The 27,659-nt window shown below is 56.2% G+C and overlaps 1 protein-coding gene across 1 annotated transcript; it reads right to left on the reverse strand.

The window, feature by feature from the left end:
• On the reverse strand, positions 1-27,447 carry LOC115599698 (neuron navigator 1-like). Its single transcript, XM_030465324.1, is given in 6 exon segments — positions 1-370; positions 2,863-2,965; positions 26,769-27,141; positions 27,143-27,175; positions 27,177-27,293; positions 27,295-27,447. Coding segments are annotated over 6 exon segments (1,149 nt in total).
• Between the last annotated feature and the right edge of the window lie 212 nt (positions 27,448-27,659).

Raw genomic sequence — 27,659 nt, forward strand, 5'->3', positions numbered from 1 at the left:
TCACCCTGTGGTGATGTCCTCGTCCTCTGTCAGTGTCTTCCCCATCAGGTCACTGTCACTCATGTAGCCCGACTTCAGCTCCACGTCATCCGTGTCCAGCGCCTCCACCAGCTCCAGGCGGGAGATGTGGCTCAGCTTGCTGGGGCTGCGCATGGGCATGGTGTGCGAGTAGTGTGCCCGCTCCCCGTGCAGGTACCAGCCGGGGGTGCCCTCTGAGCGGCAGCTCCCCCCGACCGAGGGCGCATCCCCCGCCTGCAGCCGCGGGCTGGACTGCCCGTAGCGCCAGGAGAGCGGGGAGGAGCGGTTGGAGAGGCTGGAGACGCTCCGGGGATTGGCCTCATCGCTGTCGTAGCAGGTCATCTCCAGGGAGCTGCGAGGATGGGGTGCAGGGGAGGTCAGGGCAGGGCAGGGCACAATGGGCAGCAAAGGTCTGTGCCCTGCCTCAGCCTCCTCCAAACCGGGGCTGCGAGAGCTCAGGAAACAAAACTGCCCAGTTTGAGGCAGCCAGGCAAGGCCAGAGGCTCCCTGGAGTGTGGGCACAGGGATGGCAGAGGTGTCCTTGTGGCCAAGGCCAGTGGCATCCTGGGGTGCATTAAGAAAAGTGGCCAGTAGGCTGAGGGAGGTTCTCTTTTCCTTCTACTCTGCCCTGGGGAGACCGCATCTAGAGAACTGTGTCCAGTTCTGGGCTCCAGGACTCCACCCATCCACCCCATCTGCACTCACCGGTGTCTGGTTTGTGCCCATTTCTGCCCAGGAACTGTGGAGCAGGATGTGGGGGGCAGTGGAGAGGTCTGTGTCTCCCTGCACCCCAATAACACCCCAGATCCAGGACAGGATAAACTGGGGTGCTGGCACCTTGCTCCCGGGGGACATGGCAGTGGGCTGTGCCAGGGAGTGGGGGCTGGGAGCAAACGGATGCTGAGGAGCTGGGTCCCTGCCATTATCCTGCCAAGGCGAACCCCTGCAGAGTGAGTCCCCATACCTGGGCAGGAGAGGACACCCCAAGACAGCCCCCTGCCAGCTCTCCAGCCAGCCCAGAGCCCATGAGTGCATCAGGAACAGGGAGTTCAGTTATTCCCTGCACCCTTCGGGTGTATTTTGGGTAAACAGTATGTCAAGGAGTGATGCCCAGGCTAAATTTAGACACCAAAAATTATTATTTCTTGGAATCACTGCTTGGGAACCCACAGCCCTCAGCTTGGCTCCAAATACTTCTATCAGTGAGCTATTGCCTAGCTTGGATTAAATGGTCCTGCAGGAGCACCAGGAGACACAACCCTGCTGCATGACTGAATTTGAACCCAGGAACTACATAAAAAACTATGAAGTTTGTTAAAGCAGAACTAAAAGGGGCAGATAAAAGGGTTTTGTTTTTGTCAGCAGCACAAAGGCTATTTAAGGATGTTTTGTCAGTGGCTCAGAGCAGATGCAAACCACATCTCCAAGAGGGACTTCAGCAAGGCCCTGAGGACATGTGCAGCCCTGCAGCCCAGTGCAAAGGCTGCCAGAATATTGTGATGTCTTCCAGGAACAAAGTTGCATCCCAGTGCGGAAACAGCAAAGGCTGAGTCCCCACCACTGGATGGAAGAACACAGTGAGGAAAACAAGAGAAACTTGAGGAATAATTTGTGGAAGGAGTAGAGAGCCTGAAGTGGCTCAGGGACACTGGTGACACGGGGCACACCCAGCAGACTGCAGATGACATCTGTATTGACATGCTTGTAGGAAATGTTCCCAAGAGCTGAATTAATGGGTACGTGTGTAATTATGACATCCCAGGAAAGAGCTGACGCAGCTTTGGTAAAGGAAAACCCAGCCCACAGCCTTGGTGGAGCTCCTGGAGGGATGCAGGGAACACACTGCCAAGGATGCTGCAGGCCACCAGGAGACAGTGGATGAGTGCCCTCACCAAAGGCAGATTAAACTTCCAAATAAACTCAGATGCCACGGGATAAGAGGAACAATCCTCATGGATTTAAGAACCATTTATGGGACAGAACACAGGGGCAGGCATCTCTGAGCTATCTGTGGTTGGTTTTCTCTGTGGCAAGGATCTGGCCAAGGACTTTGCCACACAATCTGCTCATAACTCATCAAGAATAGGGAATGATAGTAGAGTCAAAACCCACCGACAATTTAATCACCCTTCACGTCCTTGCCCTATTTCCCATGGATCAGAGCTGAGCACTGGGGTGAGAAGGCAGCAGGTGAAGTTTGACACAGATGAATGCAAAGTAAATGCAGAGCTAACACAAAGCAGCTCTGACTCGGTGTGAGCAGCACCAGGCTGCCAACCAGCTCCTACATTGAGCAAGGGGATGGCAGAGCAGTGATGGATAATGCCAGGAAATCATCAGCCCAGGGAATATTGCTGCAGCCCCATGCAAATCCCACTGCTACAGCACTCAGAAAAGATTAAGAAAGTGCAGCAAGGACGAGCAAGGTCTCGATGAGCTTCTGGGTTAAGATGAGATAAATCAAAGGGCTGTTTCACCCTGGACAAAGCTGATTGTGGAGCCACCTGGGGAAGGACCCTAATGATGAGCAGTGGGTGAAGGAAGCTCCTGCTTTTTCCCCCTTCCAACACAAAAGTGAGGATGAAGGGAGACCACGAGGTGGCAACAAACGCCAGAAGGATGTTCCCCTCCCCTCGGCTTTCCCGAGTCGCTGACAGCAGGCACAGCCTCTGCAGAGCCCAGGCTGTACCCATGAGGTGGGAGCTGGGGAGCCCTGGGGTGATGCCCCCATCCCCACCCAGCGCTGGCAAGGTCTGAGCAGACCCCGAGAAGGCTCCCTTGCTGCCTTGAGAAAGGAAGTGGTTGTAGGGGTGAGGTAGTGAGGGTCTGGTGTTGGAGCCTCACCTGTGAGACACCTGAGAGCCCCTCAGGCTGGACATGGTCTCCTCCAGGTTCTGACGAAGGTCCAGCACGTTCTGCACTGTCCTCTTCCTCTGGGATTCAGGGTCTGCAGAGAGACACAGTGGTGGCTTTAAATGGATGAATGGCTCCTGCACCCCTCTGCCCTCAGTTGTGCCTCCCAGACCCTTCTCACACCCCTCAGCCCTTGACTCTGACCTCCATCTCTCACTCTGCTTACTGAGAAAGGACAGGGCAAGGCTGGCATCACAAAATGCCACCTCCAAGGGTGCCCTGGCTGGGATGGGGTTGTCTGATCCAGGAAGGATGAGGAGGGCAGTGCCCAGTGAGGCAGGGGGGAATGAGTCAGGCCATGGGACCCACAGGGGTGACAGGAGGCCAGCTACAGGCAGGTGACACCAAAGCACTGTGACCCAGCTCCATGGGGCCACACACAAAGAGTTGCCCTGGAAAAACATCCCCAAACATGCACCAGCATCCCCCAGGCTCAAGGGGTGCTGTGGCCCAGGGACACAGGCACTGCAGCAGCAGGACAAGCAAGGATCTATTGGGGAGAAGAGACATCCAAGCCCTCTCCTGCCTTGGCCTGGGGAAGATGGGCTGTGCCACTGGCTGAGCAGCTGGCAGGGCTGGAAGTCCCCAAGCTCCTGCTGCCCCAGGGCTGTTCCAGGTGTGCAGACCCGGAGTACAGATGTGCACACACACACACTTGCACACATACGGACACACATGGACATGCATGTGTGTGCACACAACCCCAGACACCCACCCCCACGTGCTTATAGCCCAGACACCAACCACGTCCTGGCTGCAGCCCCAGGTCACAGTCCAGGTCACTCCAGCTTTTGGAATCACCCCAGGAAAAGCAGCAACTCTCACTTGGGAAAGGGCCAAACCAGGACTTGAGGAGCTGCTCATCCACCTCTGGCACACATCCTGCTGGCTGCACTGCTGCCAACGCCTCTCCCCAGTGTGCTGGGACAGGGAGGTGCCACGGGGCCCCCACACTCTGGGATCCAGGTGCAGCAAGGGGCTGGGGGCTGCCTTGGAGCTGGCTGAGCCACAGCATGTGAGAGCTGAGCTGAAACCGGAGCCGCTGGGAGAGGCTGGAGTGTGGGAACAGCAGGAGCACGATGGATTCCTCCCTGCATCAATTTAGCAAGCTTCCCCCAGCCAGATGTTTCCAGCTGTTGGTGCAGGGAACAGTGGGGACGGCTCAGCCTGTGCCATGGCGGGGTCAGTGGGACACCCTGGCTCAGCCAGGCTCATTTCCCTGCTGCCACTGACTGGGACATGTCCCGCAGTGTCCCTTCTGTTGCCCAGGGCTGCAGCCATCCCCTCTGCCTGGACCCAGCTTGGTTCTCAGCTCTCTGTTGATCCCACAGGCCCTGTACTGCTGTCTTGGAGGGAAGGGGTGCTGGCTCTGGCCCTGTGCTTCCCAGGCCCAGCCACACAGAGCAGAGCAGCCCCCAGGCACAGCCACTGTCCCCAAGCCCTGTGCAGGAAGGATCCACTGCCTGAGTCACTGTCCCCTGTGCCAGGCTGGGCATAATCTGCCCTTGCCAGCCCTGCCCTGCCATTGCCTGCAGCCATGCTTGGGCTGCTAACCTGTCCTCCAGCCCCCACTGTTGCTCCTTTCTTAACACAGCACATGGGTAAACTGAGGCAGGAAGTCCTACACCTGACCACTCCATCTCCTGCCTGTGATGGGGCACTGCTGCCTGCTACATGGCAAGGAACACTGGTACAGCCACTTGGTCCCACGGGGGCCCAACACCCCCATCAGCAGTGTCATTGCTGGGAGGAGTAGGGGCGAGGCAGGATGTGGGGCTGCAGGCAGCCGAGGAGGAAAGAGGAGGAGGAGGCAGAGAGCTGTGCTGTGGAGGGCACGTGCTGCAGGTCAGACTGTGCCGGGCACCACAGGGCCAGGGAAGAGCCAGGAACTCCTCTGTGCTCACATCCAACCTTTCCCACTGCCTCCAAGAGGGAGCCATGGCAGCTCCTCTGCCTGCACAATGGGGTGCATAAACGTGGCCAAGGACGTCAAGGAATGAGGAAATCATCGGCTCCAAACAGCGTGTGACAGCTCGTTTCAAAGGAGCATGTGGCCAACAGCTCCCACTGGGGCCAGGCAGAGCCATGTCCACGGGACACGTGTGCCCCATGTGCCTTGGCACAGAAACGTGTGTGTGTGTGTGCGTGTGTGTGTGTGTCTGTGTGTGTGTGTGTGTGTGTGTCGGTGTGTGTGTGCATGTGTGTGTGTGGGTGTGTGTGCATGTGTGTGAGTGTGTGTGTGTGTGTCTGTGTGTGTGTGTGTGTCGGTGTGGGTGTGTGTGCATGTGTGTGTGTGGGTGTGTGTGCATGTGTGTGAGTGTGTGTGTGTCTGTGTGTGTGTGTGGGTCGCCTCAGTACTCGTCTATATCGTGCATATGTTCACGTGTGGGCCACATGGTAGCAGAACCCCTCTGCCTGCAGAAAGATGCACATGTGAATGAGCACACTGGTGCCTGCAGCCTTGCACGCGTGCCCACGTCTACACTGGCACCAGGACGGCACCAGCCAGCACTGACACCAGCAGGAGCATGCCAGGCTTGCACGGCTGCACCGCCTGTGCCCGTGTCTGTACGCTTGGCAGGAGCCTGGCCCTCACATGTGTGTTTTCCTGGCCCCCACAACCCAACCATTCTTATTGCAGAAGATCAGACCTAGGAAGGACTCCTGGTGACCAAGTAAAGATCTTAATGGGCAGTGGGAATTTCCTGTAAAAGGCCTCGTGGTGTTTCTGAGTCATTATGGTGGGCCTCTATTCCACGGTAGCTGCAACGAATTTCCCCAGGCTGTGAAACATTTTTAACCAGTTTCTCAATTCCTTCCAGAGCATTGAAAAATACACTAATAAACTGTGCAATAAAAGCTATTCTCCTGGGGCCATGAGACTCCTCCAGCCCATCCGAGCTCCCCAGCCACACAAACCCTCACACACTTCTCCCCCCACACTGCCCCAGCCCGTGCTCCCAGCTGCCTTTATGAATGAATCTGCCCAGGCATCATTTTGCTGGTATTTGCCTTTCAAACCCTCTGCTCTGGAACCCAGAGCCTGCTGCTGCCAGCCCTGGGGGAGACCCAAGCCCCCAAGCCTGGTGCAAACCTTCCCAAGCCCTGTGAGTTCCCAGCTCACACCCTGCAGCGTGCAACCCGCTTCCCGGTGTCCTGGCGTGCCGACAGCGAAGTCTTTCCATATGGAGTAAAAAGGCTTTATCTTGCATTTCCTACATCCAGCTCTGATTCGTGCTCCTGGATGGCTGGGCAGAGGGATGGTTGCAACCTGCAATCCTTCTCCTTCTGGCTTACTTACTTCTCTTCCTCCCACCCGACAGCTACCAAAAGTCTAAATGAGCGGGGGAGATGGCTCACAGGGCTCTGTGGAGTGACTGCCAGGACCAAAGCCTTTGCTTCCACCATTGGCCACATTTTCCAGCCCAGCCCCAACCCTACAATCCCTGCACACTTCCCCAAGGGATGTATGGGGGCCCTGCAAACCCATCCCTGTCTCTCAGGAGATGCTCCAGGGCCCCCAGGACAGGCACAGCATGCACCCCCCGCACAGTGCCCCAGGAGGCCATCTCACCTTTTCCTGCAAATTTGTTGTCCGGCCCCATCAGAAGGTGGTGAGTTCTTTAGCACCCTCTGTGATTTCATTGCTTTAATGGCCAGGGGCTCCTTGGTGTGAGCTGAGGGCTGGCTGTCAGCCCCATGTCTCCTGAAGTAGTGTTGGGAGCAGGTCCTGCTCCCTGAAGGGCAAGGACAAGACTGGGAGCTCTGTGCCATCCAGCACCCTGGGTACCCACAGGGCTGGCCAGCACATCACAAACATGTTGTGCAAACTGACAGGGGAAATGTGGCCGCCATCCCCAGGTGAAGGCAGCAGCCTCTGGACTGGCAGAGATGGAGGCAACACTCCCTGGGGACATTAACAACCCAGGGACAGTGCAGAGGATGCTGCAGATACCTGGGGACAGCCCAGGACAGGCTGGGCTCCCCAGCTCCCTGGTGCCCTGCACGTAGCCCTTCACAGGCTGCAGGGAGGAGAATGAACACAGCCCAGTGTGTTCTGTGCTCACCCTTGGCACAGGGGGGAAAGAACAGTAGCAAAAGCTGAGGGTAGTGACAGGGTTACAGTGGGTGGCACCAGGAGGACTGTGCACCACACATGGTACAAGCTGCAAGAGATGCAACAGCCACTGCAGGAGACACAGAGAGAGAAGTGGTGGTGGCAGGACCCCACTGCCACCAAACTTGCTGGACCCTGCTCCAAAACCACATGGCTCTGAAGAAGCTCTAAAGGTGGCTGCAGAGGGGAAGGAAGCCCTTCCTCTATTGTCCCCATCCCCGCAGCTGTCCCCATCCTTGTAGCCATCCCCATCCCACATCTGTCCCTGGCCCCATCCCACAGCCAGTGCAGGCTGGGGCAGCCCCACACGGTGTGGGGGGCATCAGCTCCCTGCTGCCTGATGAGAGCAGCAGATTAGTAGCACTGCAGCACTGACAGGCCAGGACTTCATCTGAACCAGGACTTCAGGGGCAATTGCTGATGCTAAGCCTTGCAAATCACTGCTCCTAACAAGGGCAGGGCTGGGAGACCTGGAGCCTGGACCCCGTCTGGCTCCAGCGAGCCAAGCTTTTAAAAGGGATTCAGACTTTCTCAGGCTAGAGCAGCCATAAATCTACTTAATTGGGTCTCTCCCATAGACAAGTTTCCAAGTGAAGCCACTGAAGAGATCCAGACCGGGCCTCCAGCCCATTTGTGGGTTATTCTTTCAATGGATGCTGTGCCTGGCCCCAAACCACCCCACCTGTGCATCCAAACCCCAGCTCCTTTTCCAGCAGCAAGAGCCTCTAGCTGCTCAGCATTCCCTGCATCCCACCTCCCTGCCACCTCTGCTCGTCTGCACTGATGAACCAGGAAAGCCCCAAATCCCCCATGTAGGAGCAGACACTGCACATTCCCATGCCACAGTGGCCTCCAGAGCTGCTCCTGCAAAATTCTGGAGAAGCTGGGAGCACCCCAATGCCCCTGTCCCCAGCAGGTCTCCAAAATAACCCAGAGAAAACACCTCTTCTGCTTGGGAAGAAGCAGGGTGGCAGAGAGTGGGTGGATGGGCCAGATCCCTGCCCTGATGGGTGCCCTGACCCTCTGGACATGGGCACACACAGAGGCAGCAATGCAGGGTGACACAAATACAGTGACACTGACTTGGTGGTTAACAACCCCATGGCCTCAGGCACATGGAGACAGAGCCATAAGTGGTCACTGCACCTGGGGTCTGTCCTAAGCTGGGGCCCTTGCAGGGTGAGACCAGGCTGGTCATACAGCACTCCGTGCCTCAGTTTCCCCCAGAGCTTGCTGCCCCTCCTGGGGTTTGGCATTACTGGGGTGCAGCATCACCCACCCCAGAGGTTTCAGGCATCCAAAATGCTCCACACTCAACACCTTTATCACAGCCACCATCAGCCCTGCGAGGTGAAACTGCAGATCCGGTGCAAAAACAAATGAACAAAAAAAGACAGAAAAGGCCAGGAGGGGAAGAAAAAAAAAAAACAAACCAAAACCCCAGAGCAAGGCAGAAGGTGAGGACAGGCCCCAGCTCAGAGCAGCCAGCAGCAGCGGGTTCGTGCTCCCCACTCGTCACCAGACACGGGTCAGACATTGTGGAAATTCAAAATTCCAGATGGCTCTTTTTGGGTGGGTTTGTTTTTTCTTTTTTTTTTTTTCTCCTGGCCTCATTTCCAAGGCAACAAGACTCGCTGTCATCTGCTAGTTGCCATAGAGATTTCACCTGATTCTGCCTCAGCGGAAGAGAGCAGGGCTCGCTCAGAAGAGCCACGAGCTGCGACCGCCTTCAAACTTACTGGGAAGAGAGGAGATAAATGGAGCTTTATATGAGGGAGGCAATGGGCTGATTCAGAGGATCAAAGGAAGGAACTGTGGGTTTCTATAGCACAAATCAGCCCTTCACTTAACTGCTTCGGTGCCCTCCAGATGTGCCCTACATCTGGGTACATCATCAGTCCCTACTCCATCCAGGCTTTGCATGGTGAAGGAGGGGGACGTGGGCACAGGGGGAATCCTCCACCCACTTCTTGCTGCATCCCAAGGAACAAGCTGGGCTCCCTGCAGGGATCCTCTAGCATCACAGAATCACAGAATCACAGAATCACAGAACCATTTTAGTTGGATAAGACTTTACACATCATCAAATCCAACCATTGCCCCAGCATGACCAAGGCCACCCCCACCCCATGTCCCTCATCCCCACATCTCCAGGGCTCTGAAACCCCTTCAGGGATGATGGGGACTCCAGCCCTTCCTTGGGCAGCCTGGGCCAGGCCCTGACAACCCTTTCCAGGCAGAAATTCTTCCCCAGCTCCAGCCTAAACCTCCCCTGGCACAACTTGAGTTGTGCCAAAAGTTCCTCTTGTCCCATCCCTTGTTCCTTGGGAGCAGAGCCCGACCCCCCCTGGCTCCAACCTCCTCTCAGGGAGTTGCAGAGAGCCAGAAGGTCTCCCCTCAGCCTCCTCTGCTCCAGGATCAGCACCCCCAGCTCCTCTTCAGCAGACTTGTGCTCCAGATCATGAAGGAGGGCACAGGGCTGATGGCCACTCATGACCACGTCCTTTCTCCCAAGGCTGCTGTGCACGACACTTCTCCAAAGCTCCCATGCCCAAGAGTGTGAATGAGCCATGGGAATAATGGGACAAATGAAGGAGGGCTGGAGGAGAGACAGCTTTGGATAAGGGGATGATGCCCAGAGGCAGGGCTGCCACAAATGTAGGGGTTAAGTGCCCCCAGGGGAGCCACACGCAGCCAGGCACAGACAGCACTTGTTCCACATCGGGCACTGGCACCATCTCAACAGTGTGGTTATTGCTGAGGATTCTCCACGTAGATGCTGTGACACATTTGTGCTTTGAGCCTGGCTGTAGCATGGGGGTTGCAGCCACTCCCCCAGATCAACACTTGCCCCCAGGTCCCACCCCAGCTTCACAACTGCCTGGCATGACCAGCACATCACCAGCACACCGCCCTGCATTGGCACGGGCACCACTCCTCATCTTTCCCCATTTGGTCTGGGAATAAAACCCCAGGTGAGAACCCAGTGCCATGGGGATTTGCAGGCCTTGCCAGGAGTAGGGCAGCCACCCAAACTCATCTAAGAGGTGACACAAGTCCCCAGTCTGCAATAGCAGCCCTTGGACTCACAGTCAGATGCCCCATTTCATCAGATCTGCCTTTTCCTGAGGACATGGAACCCCCTGGGCACGGGAGAAGATCCCAGGGGAATGCCAAGGTGCTGGAGGGTGACGACCACTCCAGAGAAGGCAATGGGCAGAGGTCCTCATGCTCATCCCTCCCCCTAATCTCCACTGGGTGTGCAGGCCTGGCTGAAAGGGCATTTATAAGACCCAGGAGCCCATCCCCTCCTCAGTTCATGTCCCCGTACCAGGCCCAGCAGGGAAGGGCCCATCCAGGCAGCTCTTGGCTCAAGTTGGCTCCGTTTTGCAAGCACAGTCATTAGTGGAGCCAAAGTCCCCATGCCCAGCCAAAATACAGCCATGCTTGGGGAAGCTTTATATTCAGAGAGACAAACAACTCACATTTGCTTTTTAACTGCTGGGATTGCACCCACTGGGATGGAGTGAACAGGGAGCCTTTTGTGCCCCTCGCCTTGTGACTGTGAGCTTTGTGCAGAGCAATGCGTTGCAAACACAATTCTCCCCGGCCTCAGCTGGGCTCTGGTAGACACTTGGTCTGTCTGTCTGTCACCAGATCAGCCAAAGAGCCCTCGTGCATCTCCAGCAAGAATGTAAAATGTCCTCCCTGGCTCCCCTGCCAGCTGCAGCCCGCAGATCTGTGCTGAGCTGCTTATCAGAGGCACAAAGAGGAACCCAAAACCCAGCCAGAACTGGAGGTTTTTCACCTCACACAGTAACAGGGGTGAGAAACTGAAGTTGCAGGAGGCTATGGGTGGCAGAGCTCTTCACCTAGGTTACAGCTTACCTGAGAGCCAGGGAGAGCAGCTCCGACCATGGAAAATCCCAGCGTGGCATGGGCACAAAGACCAGGCCATCATGAGCCTCCAGGGAAGGTGCAAAAGTCACTTCCCAACAGAGGGTCTCTGGAGACCTCCAGCCCATTGCCAAGCTCCTGAATATTGGTGCTGTCAAGGTATTAACAAACCTGCCACAAGCACCAATGTTGCTCAGAGATGCCACCCTGGAGTGGTACAAGGGACCCTGGAGTGGTACAAGGGACAGCCCTTGTACAGGACCATGCCCTTGAAACAGCAGCTGAAGTCCTCTCCTGGCCCCGCAGCACCATATGAGGATGAGCACCCTTCACTCCAGAAGAAGGAGCCCCTGTGGTGCTGCTCTCCTCTCAACCCTCAGCTTCAGGAAGGGGCTTGGTGCTTGTGAGCTTACTCTGGGCTCTCTGCAAAGCCTGGGAATGCTCAGCCCAGCAGGGTCTGGCATGGACCAGACCCAGGGAAGGTCATGTCCCCCAAGAGCACCTGGAGAGATGAGCTAGGGCAGGAGGCAGTGAACACCAGACTCCCCCAGCCCTGGGGGTGAACCCAGCTCAGACTAGCTCCAGGCTCCTTTGTGAATCTATTGTTGCCACCTCCCATGGGAGGAGGGAGATAACCGAGGATATTTTCGCTTCCATCTGGGGAATCATTTCTCTCCATCGTGTATTGCCACAATGCTAATTTTTAAGGCTGATGATTAATTGATGTCAGGCTCATTATAGGGCCAATGGATCCCTCTTCCCCAGGAGCACCAAGGACGGAGGGACGTGTTTTGACAGATGTTATTCAAGCCACATGTGACTGACGTTCTAAAAACAGAGGAAAACAGGAGCCATTACCACGGAAAGCCCTGGAAATGGGAAGGGAAGTGTCTGCACGTGACCCTGGTCCCCTTCCCCGTGCACCCCCTCCTCATCCCTTCCCGCTCTGCTCTGCCTGTTACCAGGGTTTTGCTCCCAGAGATAAATGGCCATTGTGCAGGCTCGGGGGTAATTGAATCTCCTGCCTGCAGCACGGGCAGCCGGGAGGGCTCAGCCTTTCTTCTCCCCAGCCCCAGCCTGGCAGGAGGGCCAGGTGCCAAATTCACTCTGGCACAGGAGCCTGCGGAGAGCCGGAAGCAGCTCGGCTGCACACACCATCACCGGGATCCCCAAAGGCTCAGGGTTCCCCTCCACCTGCTGCCCCTCGGCACTGGGGAAGGGGAGCACTGCTGGGCTGCCTGGGGGGGCTGTTCCCACCAGGCCACAGGGCCAGATTCACTCCCAGAAAATCATGGCAGCATCTGCAATAGCAACCCAGGCAGGGCTGAGGACTGGCATGCACATCAGAGATTTTGGGGTCTCTTCGGTCTGCCCTGTCAGCTGCCCAGGTGATGTTCACCCCAAAGCAAACCCACCACACTCTCCCAAAGATGAAGTGGTGAGCAGTGAGCAGCAGGAGGTTTGCTTGAAGAGGGCACTGCAGCTCCAAGGGCAACACAGATATTCTGCATTTGTCCCCCAGGGTCCCCGTGCATCTGACAGGAACCAGCCCTGCCCATGTGGGATGAGGTGTCCCAGTAGCTCAGCAGAGAGCTTGAGGTGACCCAAATTAGTGCAGCTGAACACTTCCACCTTCTGTGCCAGCTCCCCCAGGGCCACCCCCACATCATGTCCCCGCCTCACCCAGCAGGATGCTGCCCAACTTGTCACCACTGCCACTACCTCTGCTGCTTTTGTCACCTGCTACTCCAGACCTGTCCTGGGAAGGTTCCCCCCTGGAACCAGGAGCAGTGCCAGCCCCACCTGCCTCTCTGCCTCCACCTGGCTCCTCCAGCAGCCACACACCCAGCACAGGGGTGACAATGACACTCAAGGATTCATCCTGTCACCTCACAGCACTGCTCCACATCCCCACACCAGGGAATTCCAGGTCTCCAGCAGCACCAGTCCCTTCCCACCCATCCTTCACATCACCAAATCTCCCACCAGCTCCAGAGTCCATACTGCTTATCTGCCAGCACTATGATTAGGAACTTCTTTTAATTGCTGTGCAGTGCCTCGAGCACCCTTCACAGGGCGAGGGCTGTGCATGAATAAATTGTCTATTCTTAGCACTGACAGTTCCCTGCTGGGAGCACAGGGTGAGGGCTCAGTGTGCTCCATGGCAGCTCAGGCACTGTCCTCCAGCTCCTTCCAGTCCTGTTCCACCTCTCACAGTGCCCTCGGTGGGGCCCCCCCACTGAGGAAAGGTTTTTGTGAGCAGCATTTGCATTCTTCCCACTAAGGGTGGTTTGCAGAGAAGGAAGATCCTATCTTCCTCCAGAAATCTGAGCATGGAAGGGAATGCTTGGAACCAGAAGGCTCTGTACCACAACCATGGGAGCCACCACCTCTCCAGGTGCCTCAATGGGTCTGGGAGACAGCATGGAGGCAGAGGGGTCTTCATCCCAAATCCATCACCTGCCTTAAGGCAAGGGGAGGGACCCTGAGATGCTTCAGAATTTTTTCAGTGCTGTTCCACCCCACGAGGCTGAGTTTTGCCGTGGGCTTGGCAGTGTCAGGGATGGGCAGGGCAGCAAACTCCCTGAAAATGGCATCAGCACCAACAGCAGGGATTTCAGCAGAGATTCTGGACTTTCCACTGTGTGCAGCTCACGTGGCCACCCCCACCAACACCAACAGCTGAGTGACATGTGGTGACAGCAGCCACAAGCCCCTGGGCACACTGGCTGGCTTGGATGTTGAGCAGGGGAGTGGCTGCTCACCTCCAGACCCCTGCACAGGGACAAGCCCTGATCCCCTGAGTGCTGCAGGAACCATTTAAGCATGCTGAGAGCATGCCAAGTTACACACCCCAGCGCGGACTGTTTGGGATCCCCCCCGCCAGACTGGGGACAATGCCACCCCCACACTGCCCCAGTGACAAGCACAGGGCTGCCCCACAGGCAGTGTCCTCCAGGGATGTGACCTTCTGCAGATGGCCCAGTGGGTTCTCCAGCAGCAGAGCACCAGGGATTTGTCCCCTCTAAGATGTCCCAGCTCTGCACAAGCCCTCTCTGCCGTGGGAAGCAGCGCTGCAAGGAGCTCTTCTCCCCAGCTCTGCTCTGGGGCCCTGCCCAAGCACTGAGGATGCACAGCCCAGAGCCAGGACCGCTGCAGGGAGAGCTGAGCCAACACGAGAGCCTGGAGGAGAGCATCAGCCAAAAGTCACTCAAACAAGGAAGCGATTTGTCTTCTGGCTGTGCTTCCCCCTGACAAAGGAGCAGGGAGCAGGGCACTCAGCTGTGATCCCATGCAGCTCACAGACCCGGCCACCACCGAACAGGCAACGGGGAGCGCTCACACCAGGAGCCTGACAGATAAAACAGAACAGGGGAAAAAGGATGAAAAAAGAAACGCCATGTGACCCCTCGGTCGATCCACGCCAGGCACTGCATCCAACAGTTATGAATATGAAATACACACAATGAGCTCCAGAGGGTAATTAATCCCTTCAGGAACACTGTAAGTGATTGCAGACAGTTTACCGAGGGAAAAAAAAAAAGGAAAGTCATTGAAAAAATTACCATAAAATGTTGCTTTTTCTGCTCCAGTATGAAATACAAGGACATCTGTGAGAAGATCTCTCTGCTCTGCAAAATTTAGAGGCAATGGATTTGAGCTGTTTTTCTAACACTCAGCCTATCTGCCAGGCCATGAGAAACCAGCCCAGCCTGGGCAGGAGCAGCAAGAGCTGTCCCTCTCCAGCCCAGGTGTCAGTGGGACACAGGAGGGGGGGGATTTCTGCAGGGGAAGAAGCCCAGCACAGGAAGGTGTCCACAATCTCACAGCTACAGCACCAATTCAAAATCCCCAGATGTCTTTTGTAGGTCAGAAGCACAGAAGAGCTGCCAGGCACAAACTCAGTGGAAGGAGCAGGACAAGCCCTCCCGGTGAGGCTCTCTGGTGATGCTTGGCTGTCTGAGCCAGCCCCTCGCCTGCCTCCACCTCCCCTCTCCATCCCCATCTTCCCTTTTGCCTCCTTCACCTTCTCCAGTGTTGAGCAGATGGCTCTCCAGCTGGGGGCAAAATCTGGGCTGAGTTTGGGCCAATTGCACCCAAACTGCTGCCCCTGCTCAGTGCCCTGCACCAACAGGCAAGGAACCACATCTGTCTACATTTGCCCCAAGGCAAAGCCACCACGTACAGGTGACCAACCCTGCCATCCCCTGCAGACAGACAGACAGACAGACAAGCCCCAGAGATAGCTGGGGGGGGTGTCTGTCCCCCCACGCAGCCTCAGTCCCCCACCCCCGGGGAGCACAGACAACCATCAAGGTGAGGGAGCAATTAAAGGCCACAGCAATAGTCTTTTACTCCCAAATTTCCATGGTATTTTTCAACAAACAGTTTCTACTTGTAAAACTGGGGTTTACTAAAACGAACATTAGGAGAGGTATTTTCTCTTGTCAGTATTGTGATTTAAAATTAAGTTGGAATTTTAAAATTAAAAACACACCCTAAACTTTCACTTCCACTTGAAGTCACTCTGGTTTTGAGAACACTTTTTTCTCCATGTCCTCCCTAGGGTTTTTCCCCCTCCCTCCTGTTCTTTCTTCACCATGTTTTTGTTTAAAAATTCATCAGGCCAGGGAAAAATTCTGGGGCAGGAAAAGAGAAAATGAAAAAAAAAAGATAAACGCTGAAGAAACTGTGGCTTTTGCAAACCCATCTCTACACAGGGGAGAAGCAAAGCTCCAGATTTGCCTTCCACCTCTTGGAAACTGAGAGGCACTTGGAAGGATGAGGGAGTATCACATATTAACCAACCTCCCACGTGCCCTGGCAGCAGGTGGGGCCTTGCTGACCCCCACAGAGCCCTCCACTCCTCCCTGAGCTCCCCCAGTAGGGCAGCCAGCCTCAACCCAAGAAAAAAGGGATGGATGAGCCAGGAGAAACCCCTGTGTGTCAGTCTGGGATGCAGCCTGCTCCAGCACTGCCCATGAACCCTGGGGCTGCTGCTCCCAGCTGAGCTTGCAGAGACCTGAACAGCTCATTAACTGGGGACTTGCTGCCATCAGCCAAGTGCATGAGCACAGAGTGGCCTGGACACTGTTTGAAGTGAGGTTTGCCTTACATGTGACAAAGATTAGAGAAAGGACCGAGGTGCATCCAGAAGCTGCTACTCAGCAGCAAGGTCACTCCCTACAGCAGTGACCAACAGCCACAGCCACTGACCACAAAGTGCTCTCGAAGGGGTAGGGACATCCCACATCCCTGAGTGTCCCCACAGTTTCAGGGGTTGTTCCCAGCCTAGGCTGATCCTGCTCTGCAGTGCCAGAGCTCCCTCTCTACACTGTGCATTTTCAGGACAGCTGCACAGGATGCACGTAACGTCTGCTTACAAGAGAGAAGGCTCCACAAGGGGATGAAAAGCTATATGGAAATGGAAGATCATTACCATGATCTCCTTGGAAACATCCCATTGGAGCAAGTTTTTTCTTCCTCCTTCTCTCTCCCCATGTGCATGAATTCTGGCACCCCATGTGTCACTTGGCGTTGCCTCAGCACTGTGGGTCCAAAATGCCGGCGTCTGATTTCTAAAGCCATTGTCTAGGATGTGCTATTGAGCTGCAAAACATGGATGGGTTGGGATGGAAAACAGGAATCTCTTGCAATACAAAAAGAAGCTGGCAACCCAGATTTGGTTTGTCTTTGAAGCTATAGAGAATCTGAACCAAACAAAATTTGCTTTATTCCCACAAAGGAAACAAGAATCTTAGCAACAAAACAAATCAGGACCTCTGTCCCCTGAACACAAGGACGAGCCCAGCAAAGGCAGCGCCGGCTTCACCCCTCTGGTCACTGCTGTGGCACAGGAAGGGAGGGTTGGAAAGCAGCACAGCACCATGGTACATGTTGACATGCTCCACTTGGGAATGCGGAGCAGGAAAAGCTGCTTTGCAAATTTATTTTTGATTTGGAGCTCTGGGTTTCCCTCCTCGTGTGCCATTACATTCTGCAAGTGCTCATGCAGACTGTTCGAGGCAGGAAGGTTCTCAGGAACCCCAAGAGTTTCACCAGTTTTAGCAAAATGACTCTTTGCCCAGGAAATCACCCCAGAAAATGTATTACTTGCTGTTTGCTTTCAAAAGTGAACCAGGGCTGAGAAGTGCTCAGCAGTGCAAACAGCAGCTGAGCTGAGTTTTAATCCTGCCCCCAGGTTACTGTACTTTTCCCCACGACTAACAAGGTATCTGAGAGGTGACCTCCCACCACAAGCGAGGCTGCCACGCAAGCTCTGCCAGCAAAGGGGTTTCAGAGCAGCTTTAAAATCCCAACCTCCAGGCCCTGCCCTGCACAGCCCTGACAATATCCTGCAGGCTCCAGGAAGAGACTCCCTCGCTCATCCCCCATGTTGCTTTATGAGCAGGGCTGTTCCCCTTCCCTTGCAGGAACCAGCCACATGTTCTCCATCTGGGAGCAGATGCCCCTGAGCCAAAAAGCTCAAGTTGGAAAACTAACTGAAAATAGCACAAAATTTCTGAGTGCTCTACAGACCATGGCCGGATGATAGATATAAGTGGCTCCAGCAGCACTGTGATGCTCTTTGGCAGCAGAACAGCAGAAGTACAGCTAAAGGGTTCGGAGAAAACGAAAACGAGATGGCTGAAGGTGCTGCTGCTGGAGCATCTGCCCTGCTCCAGATATTCTTGTCTGTAAGGCAGAAGGCTCTTGGTCTGCTGGTAAACCAGTCCCCAAACTCCTGCTCTGCTCTGCTCAGCCTGTGGTACTGAAAGGTCACCAGTGCTGTCCCTACTGCAGCCAAAAAGCCCCTGGGGCGCTGCTGTAGTTCTGTCAGGTTGTGCCAGCTCCCTTGCAGCTCTGTTGGCTGAGGATGGGGACATGAGGGCAAAGAAAAGCTGAGACACCACAGAGGGCAGGAGCCCTCACTGCCCCAGCACCACCAGCACAGAACTGAGGAGCAGGAAGTCTGGGGTTTGTTCTGGGGGCTGCTGTTCCCCACAGCATCAGGGTGAAGCCAGCTTTTTGGTGGGAGACAGAAGGTCCAGACAGTGATACATCCAGCCACAAATCAACCAGGGGTGAGCCATCAAAATGGAATTTGCTAGAAGACACTTTATGATCTGTGAGCCCCCAGCTATGTACAGCCCCAGGCACAAGAGACTCAGGTATGCAGCTGGGAGTCAGGCAAATGCCAGTGTTTTTCCTTGGCCAACAATCACACAACACTGCTCTCCAGGCCGAGCAGGATTTCAACCCCATGCCAAGTCTATGTGCATCTTATTTGGGAGATAAACCATCACTGCCAGGAACCAAGTGGCTTCTTGTGCACCAGGGTCTCTGCACCCAGGCCCCCTGCCACAGCCCACCTCAAGGTGCAATCCATGACCCAGATGTGGCCCCACACCAGGAACCAGCTGGGGAAGGACACGCTCACCCCACCGAATGGCCCACAGCGAGCTTTCTGCCAGCTCCAGCCCACCTCGGGGAGCTCCTGCACCATAGCAGTCAATATGAATTAGCTGCTATCTGTTCTTCCACTTGTTTGCATCAGCATGGAAATATAATGCCAAGTCAGAGATAAAGTGAACTGGAAACACCCCGACAGCATCCAATGCTTTCCAGCCCGAGGCATCCATTAGAGATGAGTTTCAACCCCATGGGTCCCAGCCCGAGCAGCAGGTTCCTTTGCCTGGCTCTCCCAGCACATCCCTGCCTGCCAGCTCCCACACCTCCCTACACTCAGGCTACAAAGGGGGAGAGCTGCCCTCCATGGGATGGGTTTTACAGAGCCCAAACTGTGCCCATAGGTGAAGGCATCCCCACCATGTCCCCACAAAAAGGCTGACAGTGTCCTGCCTAGGACAGCACTGTTCAGCCATGCCACGACAGAGCAACTGACTGACCCTTTGGGCTAGGAAGAAAGCTGGGTAAACTCCTGTGTGTTGATCTGGGCTGGCACAGGACCAAGGCACACCCCACGCTGACACGCGGGAAGCCTGAGAGGATCATGCTGCACATGGGCAAGGGAGGCAGGATTTTGAGAAGTGTCTCATCAGTGAGTTATTCTCAGCCCACGGCTATGCTGAAAGCTCACACTATAAATAGCAGACGACGAAGCTGTACCTGAGTCTCAGCTTTGAACGTGCTTCATGGCTGCTCTTGAATGGGGAGAGCCAGGCTGCTCCCTGCAGGGGCTGGGGCAGTGCCTGCTCTGGGGACATTTCAGGCCCACTGAAAAAGTGGGAGGTGGAGGGTGTAAGCTTCACAAAAGCTCAGCATTACCAAGGATGGGCTCCCAGTAGAGCCAGTAAGGACTGGGTTTGACCAAAACAGTGCACTTCATCAGGGAACTACTGAAAAAGCCTGTCTGGCTGCAACGTCTCATTGCCAACCTTGTCACACTTGGGGACACAACCTTGCACAAAGACATGCAGAGGTGGGATACGTAGCAATCCCAGATCCCAACCACACAGGCTTGCACCCATCAGGGCTGGAAGTAGGAATAAAAGTGGCTCAGGCTTTCCCTGGAGCTCAAGGTGTGGTGCTTGTCCCTCTGCCATGCTGCAGTTACAATCCACAGAGCAGACTTCAGCACCCACAGTGCAGCTCTTCCCATTTTCCTGGGTTGCATGAGAACAACCACAAAGCCCAGCAACTTCAGCAAGCTGCAGAGGACCTCAGCCACAGCAAGAGAGGTTCCCACCCCACAGCCAAACCCAGCCGACCGGCTGGTGAGCTGACAGAGCTGGCACAGAGCCCAGCTCACAACCTGCCAAGGGAACCGCGGCTCCGTGAGCGTGGCACAAAACCCTCAATTCCAGTTCCCGACTGAAAGTCTCCTCCTGGGTTCCCTTTGGAAGTCCCTCCTAGCCAACTCACCATCCCCTCCTTACTCACACTGCCACTGGGCAGACCTAGCCCAGAGGAAATGTGAGGACAAGAGCAGGCACTGCTCTCACATCTTCAGATCATTCCTGCATTCACCATGAAGTTTCTTTCTGTAATTTCAGGGTGTGCTTCAGGCCAGAACCCTGCAGGTACATTGCCCATGGGGAGGGCTGTGAAGTGCTCACCCTCCACCTCTCATGAGCAGGAGGGTGTAGGACAGAGGTGACACAAAACCAAAGAGGGATGTGGAGTGAAGAAAGCATCTCCAATGTCTGCACCAGGTGGTTGTTGGAAAACCCTGTGGTCCCCCACAGCTCTGGCAGGCTCACACGTTCACACTGGTGGAGACACGAGTCCCTGCTGCAGGACATGCCTGTGCTTTGCCAGGTGACGTGGGGACACATGTCGGCCCCTGTTCTGCCCAGGCAGCACCTCCAGGAGCTCACACGCTGCACTGGCACCTTCACCAGGACCACGAGGATCTGAAGCCACCTCCTGCTCCCAGGAGCCAGAAAAAAACTCCCGCCCCGCTGCGCTGTGCTTGTGCTAAGCTCCCCTACATGAGCTCCAGCAGCTCCTTCAGCTGGAGATGAATCTCAGACCTTCTCCTGAATTAATAAAAATACATTAAATACATAAAAATACATACTGCCTCAATTGGACAATACAAATAACAGCATACAGAATAAAAGAAATGCTCGAGTGAAACAAAATGTGGAAGAAATGGATTAGAGGAAAGACGAGCTGATCAGTGGGTGTGCTGGGCACTGCTCTCCAGTGTCACACCCGCCTGACAGAGGCACATCTCCATTTGCACAGCTTCTAATCTCAGCCCTGCAATGCAGCATCCCCTGCCTTCCAGCTCCCCTCTGCACTCAGCTCCCCGGCTCTGAGCTGCAAATGGCAGCAATGTGGGAAATCCTGCTCCCCCTTCCCCCTGCTCCCCTCCATCCCTCCCCGAGGCAGCCCCAGCCTCCCCGGACCGGCTTCTCGCTTCGCACGTCCTCGGCCTCGCGCCAGCTCGCTGCTCCAGCCGGAGAACCGGCAACCCTCCCCCTGGCTCCCCGGGGAGAGCTGCTTCCATGTGCCCGGAGGGAGGACACGGACTCTGCAGGGAAGGGGGATTTGGCAAGAATTGCACACGTGTCTGGTCCCCCACACCCTGTGCCCCCGCGGCTCCTAACCAAACAGACTCCAGGGGTGAAGCCTGGAGGGAAGGGCTGAGCCACCCCCACTCCACACGGGGAGTGGATCCAGACTCAGCAGCTTCACTGCTGGCCTCCAACCACTGCACATACCCACAGCCCCAGGACACTGCTGCCACCACGCACACGGGGCACCAAACGTCACACGTGTGGTGGCACAAAGGATGCTCTGGACCAGACATGTGACCAGTCTGGGGGATGTCAGCAGGGCAACCCAACACCACAGAGCCAGGTGAGTGCTGACCCTGGGGCTGCAGCCCCACAGAAAAACCACACAGTCCCCCCCAGGTAGGGCCATGGCTCAGCCAGGCAGGAGGCACCCACTGGCCAGGGCTGATGAGCTGGTGGCAGAGGATGTTGTCACTCCCAGGTTACACACCTTGGAGGGTGCACACTGACTCCATGCTGAGCTGGAAGAATTCTCCCCCATGGAGCAGGCACAAGCATCAGCCACGTGCTGTGCTCTGATGCTTGAGTGAGAGGGGACAAGGAGGACTGGGGAAACTGCTTTCTGGCACAAGAAGCTGCACAGGAATGAGCTGGTAACTTAAATGGACACAACAGGGAAATGCAGAGAGGACACGTGCCAGAGAAGGACTCTGGGCACAGACATGTGCTGCAACATGATAAGTAAAGATGCAAAGCTGGGACAGGGTCATCAGTTAAGAGGCTCTTGCAGAAGGACCCAGAACTCTCAGCAGTACCTCGAGTGTCACCAAGCTGGAAGCACAATGCTCAGGAGCACCTGGCAGCAGGACCATGGGTGGGTTTCTGCAAGAGCAAACCAGCAGAAGCCCTCAGTTGTTGCTTTGTGTGATGGCAAGGCCTTGAGAGGACATCACCCAGGCCCCACTGTGGTGACATCCCACCAGCAGATCCCAAATAGCACTTCCAGAATTGCCTATAATTTGTCATCATTTAACACATTTCCTCAGTGGAGAAATGTTGGATTTGGGGGTAAGATACAGTTAGTGGAAAGAACCCAATTGAAATAGCAATTTTCAGGCTCTTAGAGGAGGAATATGTTTCAGCAGTGCTATTCCCCAAGTATTTTTTGCCTTCAAGAGTGATTTGTCTCTTGCTATTCCCCCATGCAAAATCTTGAAGACAAGTCTGAATTTAGTATTTTTTTAGCACTCTTCTGCACTGCCAGGATCACTGGGAACATGGTACATCCCAAACAGCTTCAGTAGAAAGCCCTGGGTCACATTTCCAGACCTTCTCTCCCAGTCACTGCAGCCATCTCAACTGGAGAGAGGACATCCACTCCTCACTGTCAAGCTCCCAGGGGCAGGCGGGAAGTAGCAATACAACCATGTAACCCTTTTCTCCTCACCTCCACCCAAACGCAGGCGTCCAGCTCTGTGACCAGAAGGAAAATAATCCCCCAACCCAACAACCTTGTTGTAGACGGTGCCATCACACAGGGGCCTTAAGAGAGGAATAACATGAGTGTGACAGTGAAATCAGGGCAGCCGCGCCGCTTTATGAGGCAATAACCCACTCCAGTCCCTGGGAAGAGCTACTTGGTCTCTGACCTCCTTATGGTCTTCCTGCCACGGAGCCCTGCAAAGGGCCCATCAGAGATTAATTAAACAGACAGGCATGCCAAGGGCTGAGGGAGGAATGGCGTGGGGCAGAGATGCTCTTTAAACCCATGCCATGTGCCTGGCCAGCAAGGATCACCTCTTGGGAAGGGATACCTTGGTGGGGATGGCTCCACCTGAGTCAGGAACACGTTCACAGAGGATGTGTGTGATACCAGCCAAGCAGGTACCCAGCCAAGTGTCTTTCCTAGGCCATGGTTTCTTTTATAAACCAAACACAGCCAGATATGATGTGAAAGCTCCCGCACTTCAAGGGAGCCCATCTGCCTGTATCAACCCTTGGCTCTCCTGCCCACCACCCACTGCCCAGTCAGCCCTGGCACTGCTTGGGCTCTGCCCTGTCTGCACATGGGCACCATGGGAGGGTCCAGGTCTCAAAAGAACATCCCTGCTGGGGCCACTTGGGGCCGGGTGGCACTGCCACCTGCTGCCAGCTGAGGGCTGCAGGACTGGGCTGGGTGTCAGCCATCCCTGCAGAGTTTGGCAGGGGCTGTGAGGGCTCCTGCAGAGAGAGCTTTGGGGAACACCACCTCCCCCAGGATCTCCTGTGTTGTCTGTCTGGGACCAGCCCACAAGCACTGCCTGCTTACTTCGCTTATACCCCATTAGCAGACACTTAAGAGGCACCATAACAGCAAGAGATGGCCAAGGAAATGGCTGCAGAAAGTAACTGCAGATCTTGGAGGTGCTCTGGGGACCTGCAGGTAAGTGCAGCCATCAGGGCTGGGGACACCACCCCCCAGCACTAATGATCTCACACACAGCCCAACTGCACCTCCACACCTGCAGGCTCTCAGACACAGGCACCTCAAGCTCTGTACAGCAACCTCTTCCACCCCCCTGGCCATGTGCCTTCATACCCTGGTGTAATTAGCAGCCCCAGCTGCCAGCCAGCTTTGATGAGAAGCCTCAGTCTTCAGTTGAATGTGAAATGTATAATTTGGATGTTGGAAATAGCCTCTACAAGCACATGTGGTTGCTGTTCCCGGTGACCTCTCCCAATCTTGCGCAGGCTGCTCCACTGTAAACGTGGTTACATCTCCAGCCAGCCTACAAAGGCTTTGGTGTCATCAAAGAGATGACACAGTAGAAGCAACTGAATGAGAGCCAACATTTGGCCACTATTAAATAAACTGTATTTTTGGCAGCAAGGCTTTGGAGTGCTTCTGGCAGGAAGAGCACAAGGAGCACAAGGTGGATATGAGAACTCAGGTGTGGGGAGAACCAAGGACACGTGAGTCTCTTCAAGCCAACTGCAGCTGGGAGGGGCAGGGAGCTGGGGACAGGAAGAGCTGCTCAACACAGGTCAGCAGTTCAAGGACAAGAAGATTTGCAGAGGCTGACAGTCCCTTGCAACTCTTTCTTCCCAGCAGAGCCAAGATTTTGGGACTTATCATGCCAGTCTGGGTAGGCTTGACGTTTCTCTTGCCAAAATGATCCATAAAAAGAGCAGAGAAACCTTCCCACCTTCCCAAGCCCCTCCTGGCCCTACTCACCAGTCCTAGCAAAGGTGTGAAGCCCACTCCACTCTCCTGAGCAGATGCAATCCTGTCCTTTCTGGGTCTGTCCCCAGCACCAGGAACAACCTCTCCCTTGAGGAGCCAGGTTGTGGAAGGTAATACCACCCCTAGAGAATGCTTCATCTGCCTGAGTTGCACCCGATGACAAAGAAAGGGTCAGGACCAGAAGCTCAAGTGTGCATCAAGGCTTGCACACCTCCAGTTGTGGTTCTACCACTGGCACATACAAAATTACAAAGCAGCCACCACCACTGTCACTGCTGCCTCCTTCACACGTCCCCAAGCTCCTGCTGGCATCCCCCACCACAGGCTGTCAAGTACATGACAGGTCATGGTTGGCTTGGCTAAGCAGGTCTGACTCCAGAGCACAAACTCCCATGAACATCAGAGGTAGAACCCCATAGAAGGAGGGCAATATTTCAGCAGGGTTAAGCTCCTGCCTGTCCACCCCAGGCATTGTCCCCAAACACAAACTGGACAACCATCCCTCAGCCCCACTGCAGGAAGCCTGGCAGTCCCATATGTCTTGGAAAATGATCAGTTTCAGCAAATACAGAGAGCAGGGGGGTCAGAGGACAGATTCAGCAGAGTTTTCACCCCGTGAGCCAGCTGAAGTAGCCTGCAGATAATAATGCATTGCAAAAGGATGCTCAAACCTCCCAAAGTCAAAAGTCAGCCCTGAAGCCCTGAAGCAGCCCCTGACAGGCAGGGACCAGGAAACCACCACAGGACCCAATCAGGTGTTGAGGGCACCTGAAGTCCCTGCACAAGTCCCTGTCTGCAGGCAGGATCTCTGGTACTATAGCAAACCAGGAGCCCAGAACACCTGAGATAGTCCTGCACCCTTAGGAAAGCCTGCAATCATTTCTCTCGGGGTGACAATGGAAACCCCCACCTGAGAGCCAAAAATCACAGAGGGACCAGATCTCCCCAGGCCAGAGCAGTGGGTGCAGATCTGTTAGTCCTACAAGTGACAAATCCTCCAGCAAACCCTGCCCTGCTCCCATGGCATCTGGTGTTCCCTCAGCATTAGGGCACGGATGTCCACCAGGGCAGCCTGAGCCCCCACAAGCCCCTGCTGCAAGGCTGATTTTCACATGCCCAGCCTGTCATCCTCCACAGACTGCTGCCCCATGCCTTCAGCTCACTCCGTGGCTTCCCAGGAGGTGTCTGGGCGCCCCAGCAAGTCCTGACTGCTCCAGTAGCTGGGGAGGATGGAGTAGGGTGATGGTGCCCACCACTGTCACTGCTCCCATGCTGTGCACAGCTGGGGGGCTGGGGGAGAGGGTCCAGGAGGCTCCATGTCCACGCTGTGCCAGAGCCGTGCCCTGGAGCAGGGGGCTGTGACACCCTGAAGGCTCCTGCAGCAGCAGGGTGTGCAGCAGGAACAGGACTCAGCAGCACCGTTTTACAGATGCCTGACTTTGACACATACTCCAGCTCATTCCACCTCTCCAACCCTCCCCACAGTGCCCAGCTGGGCCAAATCCCTTTTCTCCCCACAAGCAGAGCTCTGCTCACAATGCAGGTAGGAGAAGGCATCTTAAGCCAGCTTTCCAAGCACTGGAGAACCTCCCAGGCCTCCAAAAGATGGTCCCAAACTGGAAGGGCATTGGACACACCAGGGCTCCTAGCCCTGTCTGTACTGCTGTTCCCCCAACCCCACCACCAGAGCTTTAAACCTGGGCATCCAGAGGGACAGAGACAGTTGTGCAGAGCTTGTTTGCCACCCTCTCACGCCAGTTTGCCAGATCAAATGGAGATCTTTTTGATGCAGACCCTCACAGTCCTTGCCCAGCCAAGCCCACAGGTGCTGCTTGGTTGGGACACAGGGGACAGAGGGCTCCAGTGGGAAGCAGAGAGCTGCCAGGGCTGCGATGGTTTCCTAGAGAATGAGCACATAGCCACCAGGGAACGCTGAGGGCTGGGCAAGCCTGGACAAGGCCCAGCACCACAGCCCAGGATGGGAGGAGAGGGTCCCAAGATGAGTGGCACGGCCATGCCAGGGGCCAGCACTCATTGCTGCAATGGAACAACCCCAGAGAGGACAAGAAGCTCTTGGACACATGGGCTCTGCCATCAAACCCACTGGGACAGCAAGGCACCAGCAGCCACAGGCTGAAACCAGCTCAAGCGAACCCTGTGGCAGCATCCCCGGAGGACTCTCCTCAGCCAGAGCCCAAGGCCATGGAGAAGCTTTGGATCTGAAGCCTCCTGCCCAAAGCGTTGGCCCCACTCACAGCAGGCACCAGCAGCCCCAGGGAGAGCTGCCCCTGATGGTGGGAGCGTTTGACAGCACCTGGCTGTGGCAACCCCCATGTCTTTGGAGGAGTGTGGAGACCAGGGGTTACCAAAGGACATGGGGGGGGGGGGGAGAAGGAGCGTGACTGACATCTGCCATCTCCCCCTAGTCACGGGGCAGAAGGGCAAGACGAGGGCGCTGGGATGGCTGATGGCACCTTCTCCCTGAGCATCCCTTCTCGTTCTCCCTCAGCACCAGGGACACCAACGCAGCTTTGGGCACGTCCCCCGGGGGACCCCCGCCATTTCCCCATCCCCTGAGAGCGGGGCCGCGGGGCGCCATGGCCGCACTCACCCAGCATCTGGCTGAAGAGGAGCTGCTCCAGGTCGCCCAGCACCGTCACCACCAGCTCGGGGTCCACCTTCAGGTAGGGCTTCTCCTCAGCGCCCGCCGCCACCGCCGGCCCCTTCCCGTCCAGCAACTCGTCGTCGCACTTGCCGCTGCCGCCGCCGCCCGCCTCTGGGGCCTTGCTGAGGGGCTTCACCTCGGCGTAGGGCCCGCGGGGGATGCGGCTGGGCTTGCCGGCGGGCGGCGGCTTGGCGGGGCCGGCGGGGCGCGGCGGCAGCAGCGAGTGCTCGGAGCGGGACAGGCTCCGCGACATGGCGGGCGCCTCCGGCCGCGGGGGCCGCCGCCGCCCCGGCCGCCCCCCGCCGCTGCCGCCCCGTGGTCGCCGTCTTGGCCATGTCGTCGCTCCAGCGGGGGCTCGTAGAGCTGCCGCTTCTTCTCGGCGTCGGTAAGGAAGGCCAGGTTGGTGAGCGACTTCTGCTTGCGCAGGTTGGAGCCGGCCGGCAGCCGCCCCTCCGCGCTGCTCGCCTTAAAAGACGCGCAGCTCCGCGCCCCGCGGCCCCGCCGCCGGTGCCGCCGACTTCGCCCGCTTCGGCATCACCGCGCCGCCGTCGGGGCCCCGCCGATAGCCGCGCTCCTCCTCGCCCAGCTCCACGTCGGGAAGGCTCTTGAGGTTGCTCCCCAGCATCCCCGCTCTGCAACCATTTAACCCGCCGGCGGCTGCTGCTGCTGCTGTTGCTGCGGCACCGAGGACACACCGGGCGAGACAGAGAGAGAAGCGCCGTCAGCGCCCGCCCCACCGGCGCAGGGCGGAGGCGGGCCGGGGTGGGAAGGTGGGGGGCGAGAGTGCGGGGGCAGCGGGGGGTGTGAGCTGCAGGACCCCACCTCGCCGCTCCGCCG

The sequence above is a fragment of the Calypte anna genome, chromosome 26 (genome assembly GCF_003957555.1).
Source record: "Calypte anna isolate BGI_N300 chromosome 26, bCalAnn1_v1.p, whole genome shotgun sequence".
NCBI lineage: Eukaryota > Metazoa > Chordata > Aves > Apodiformes > Trochilidae > Calypte > Calypte anna.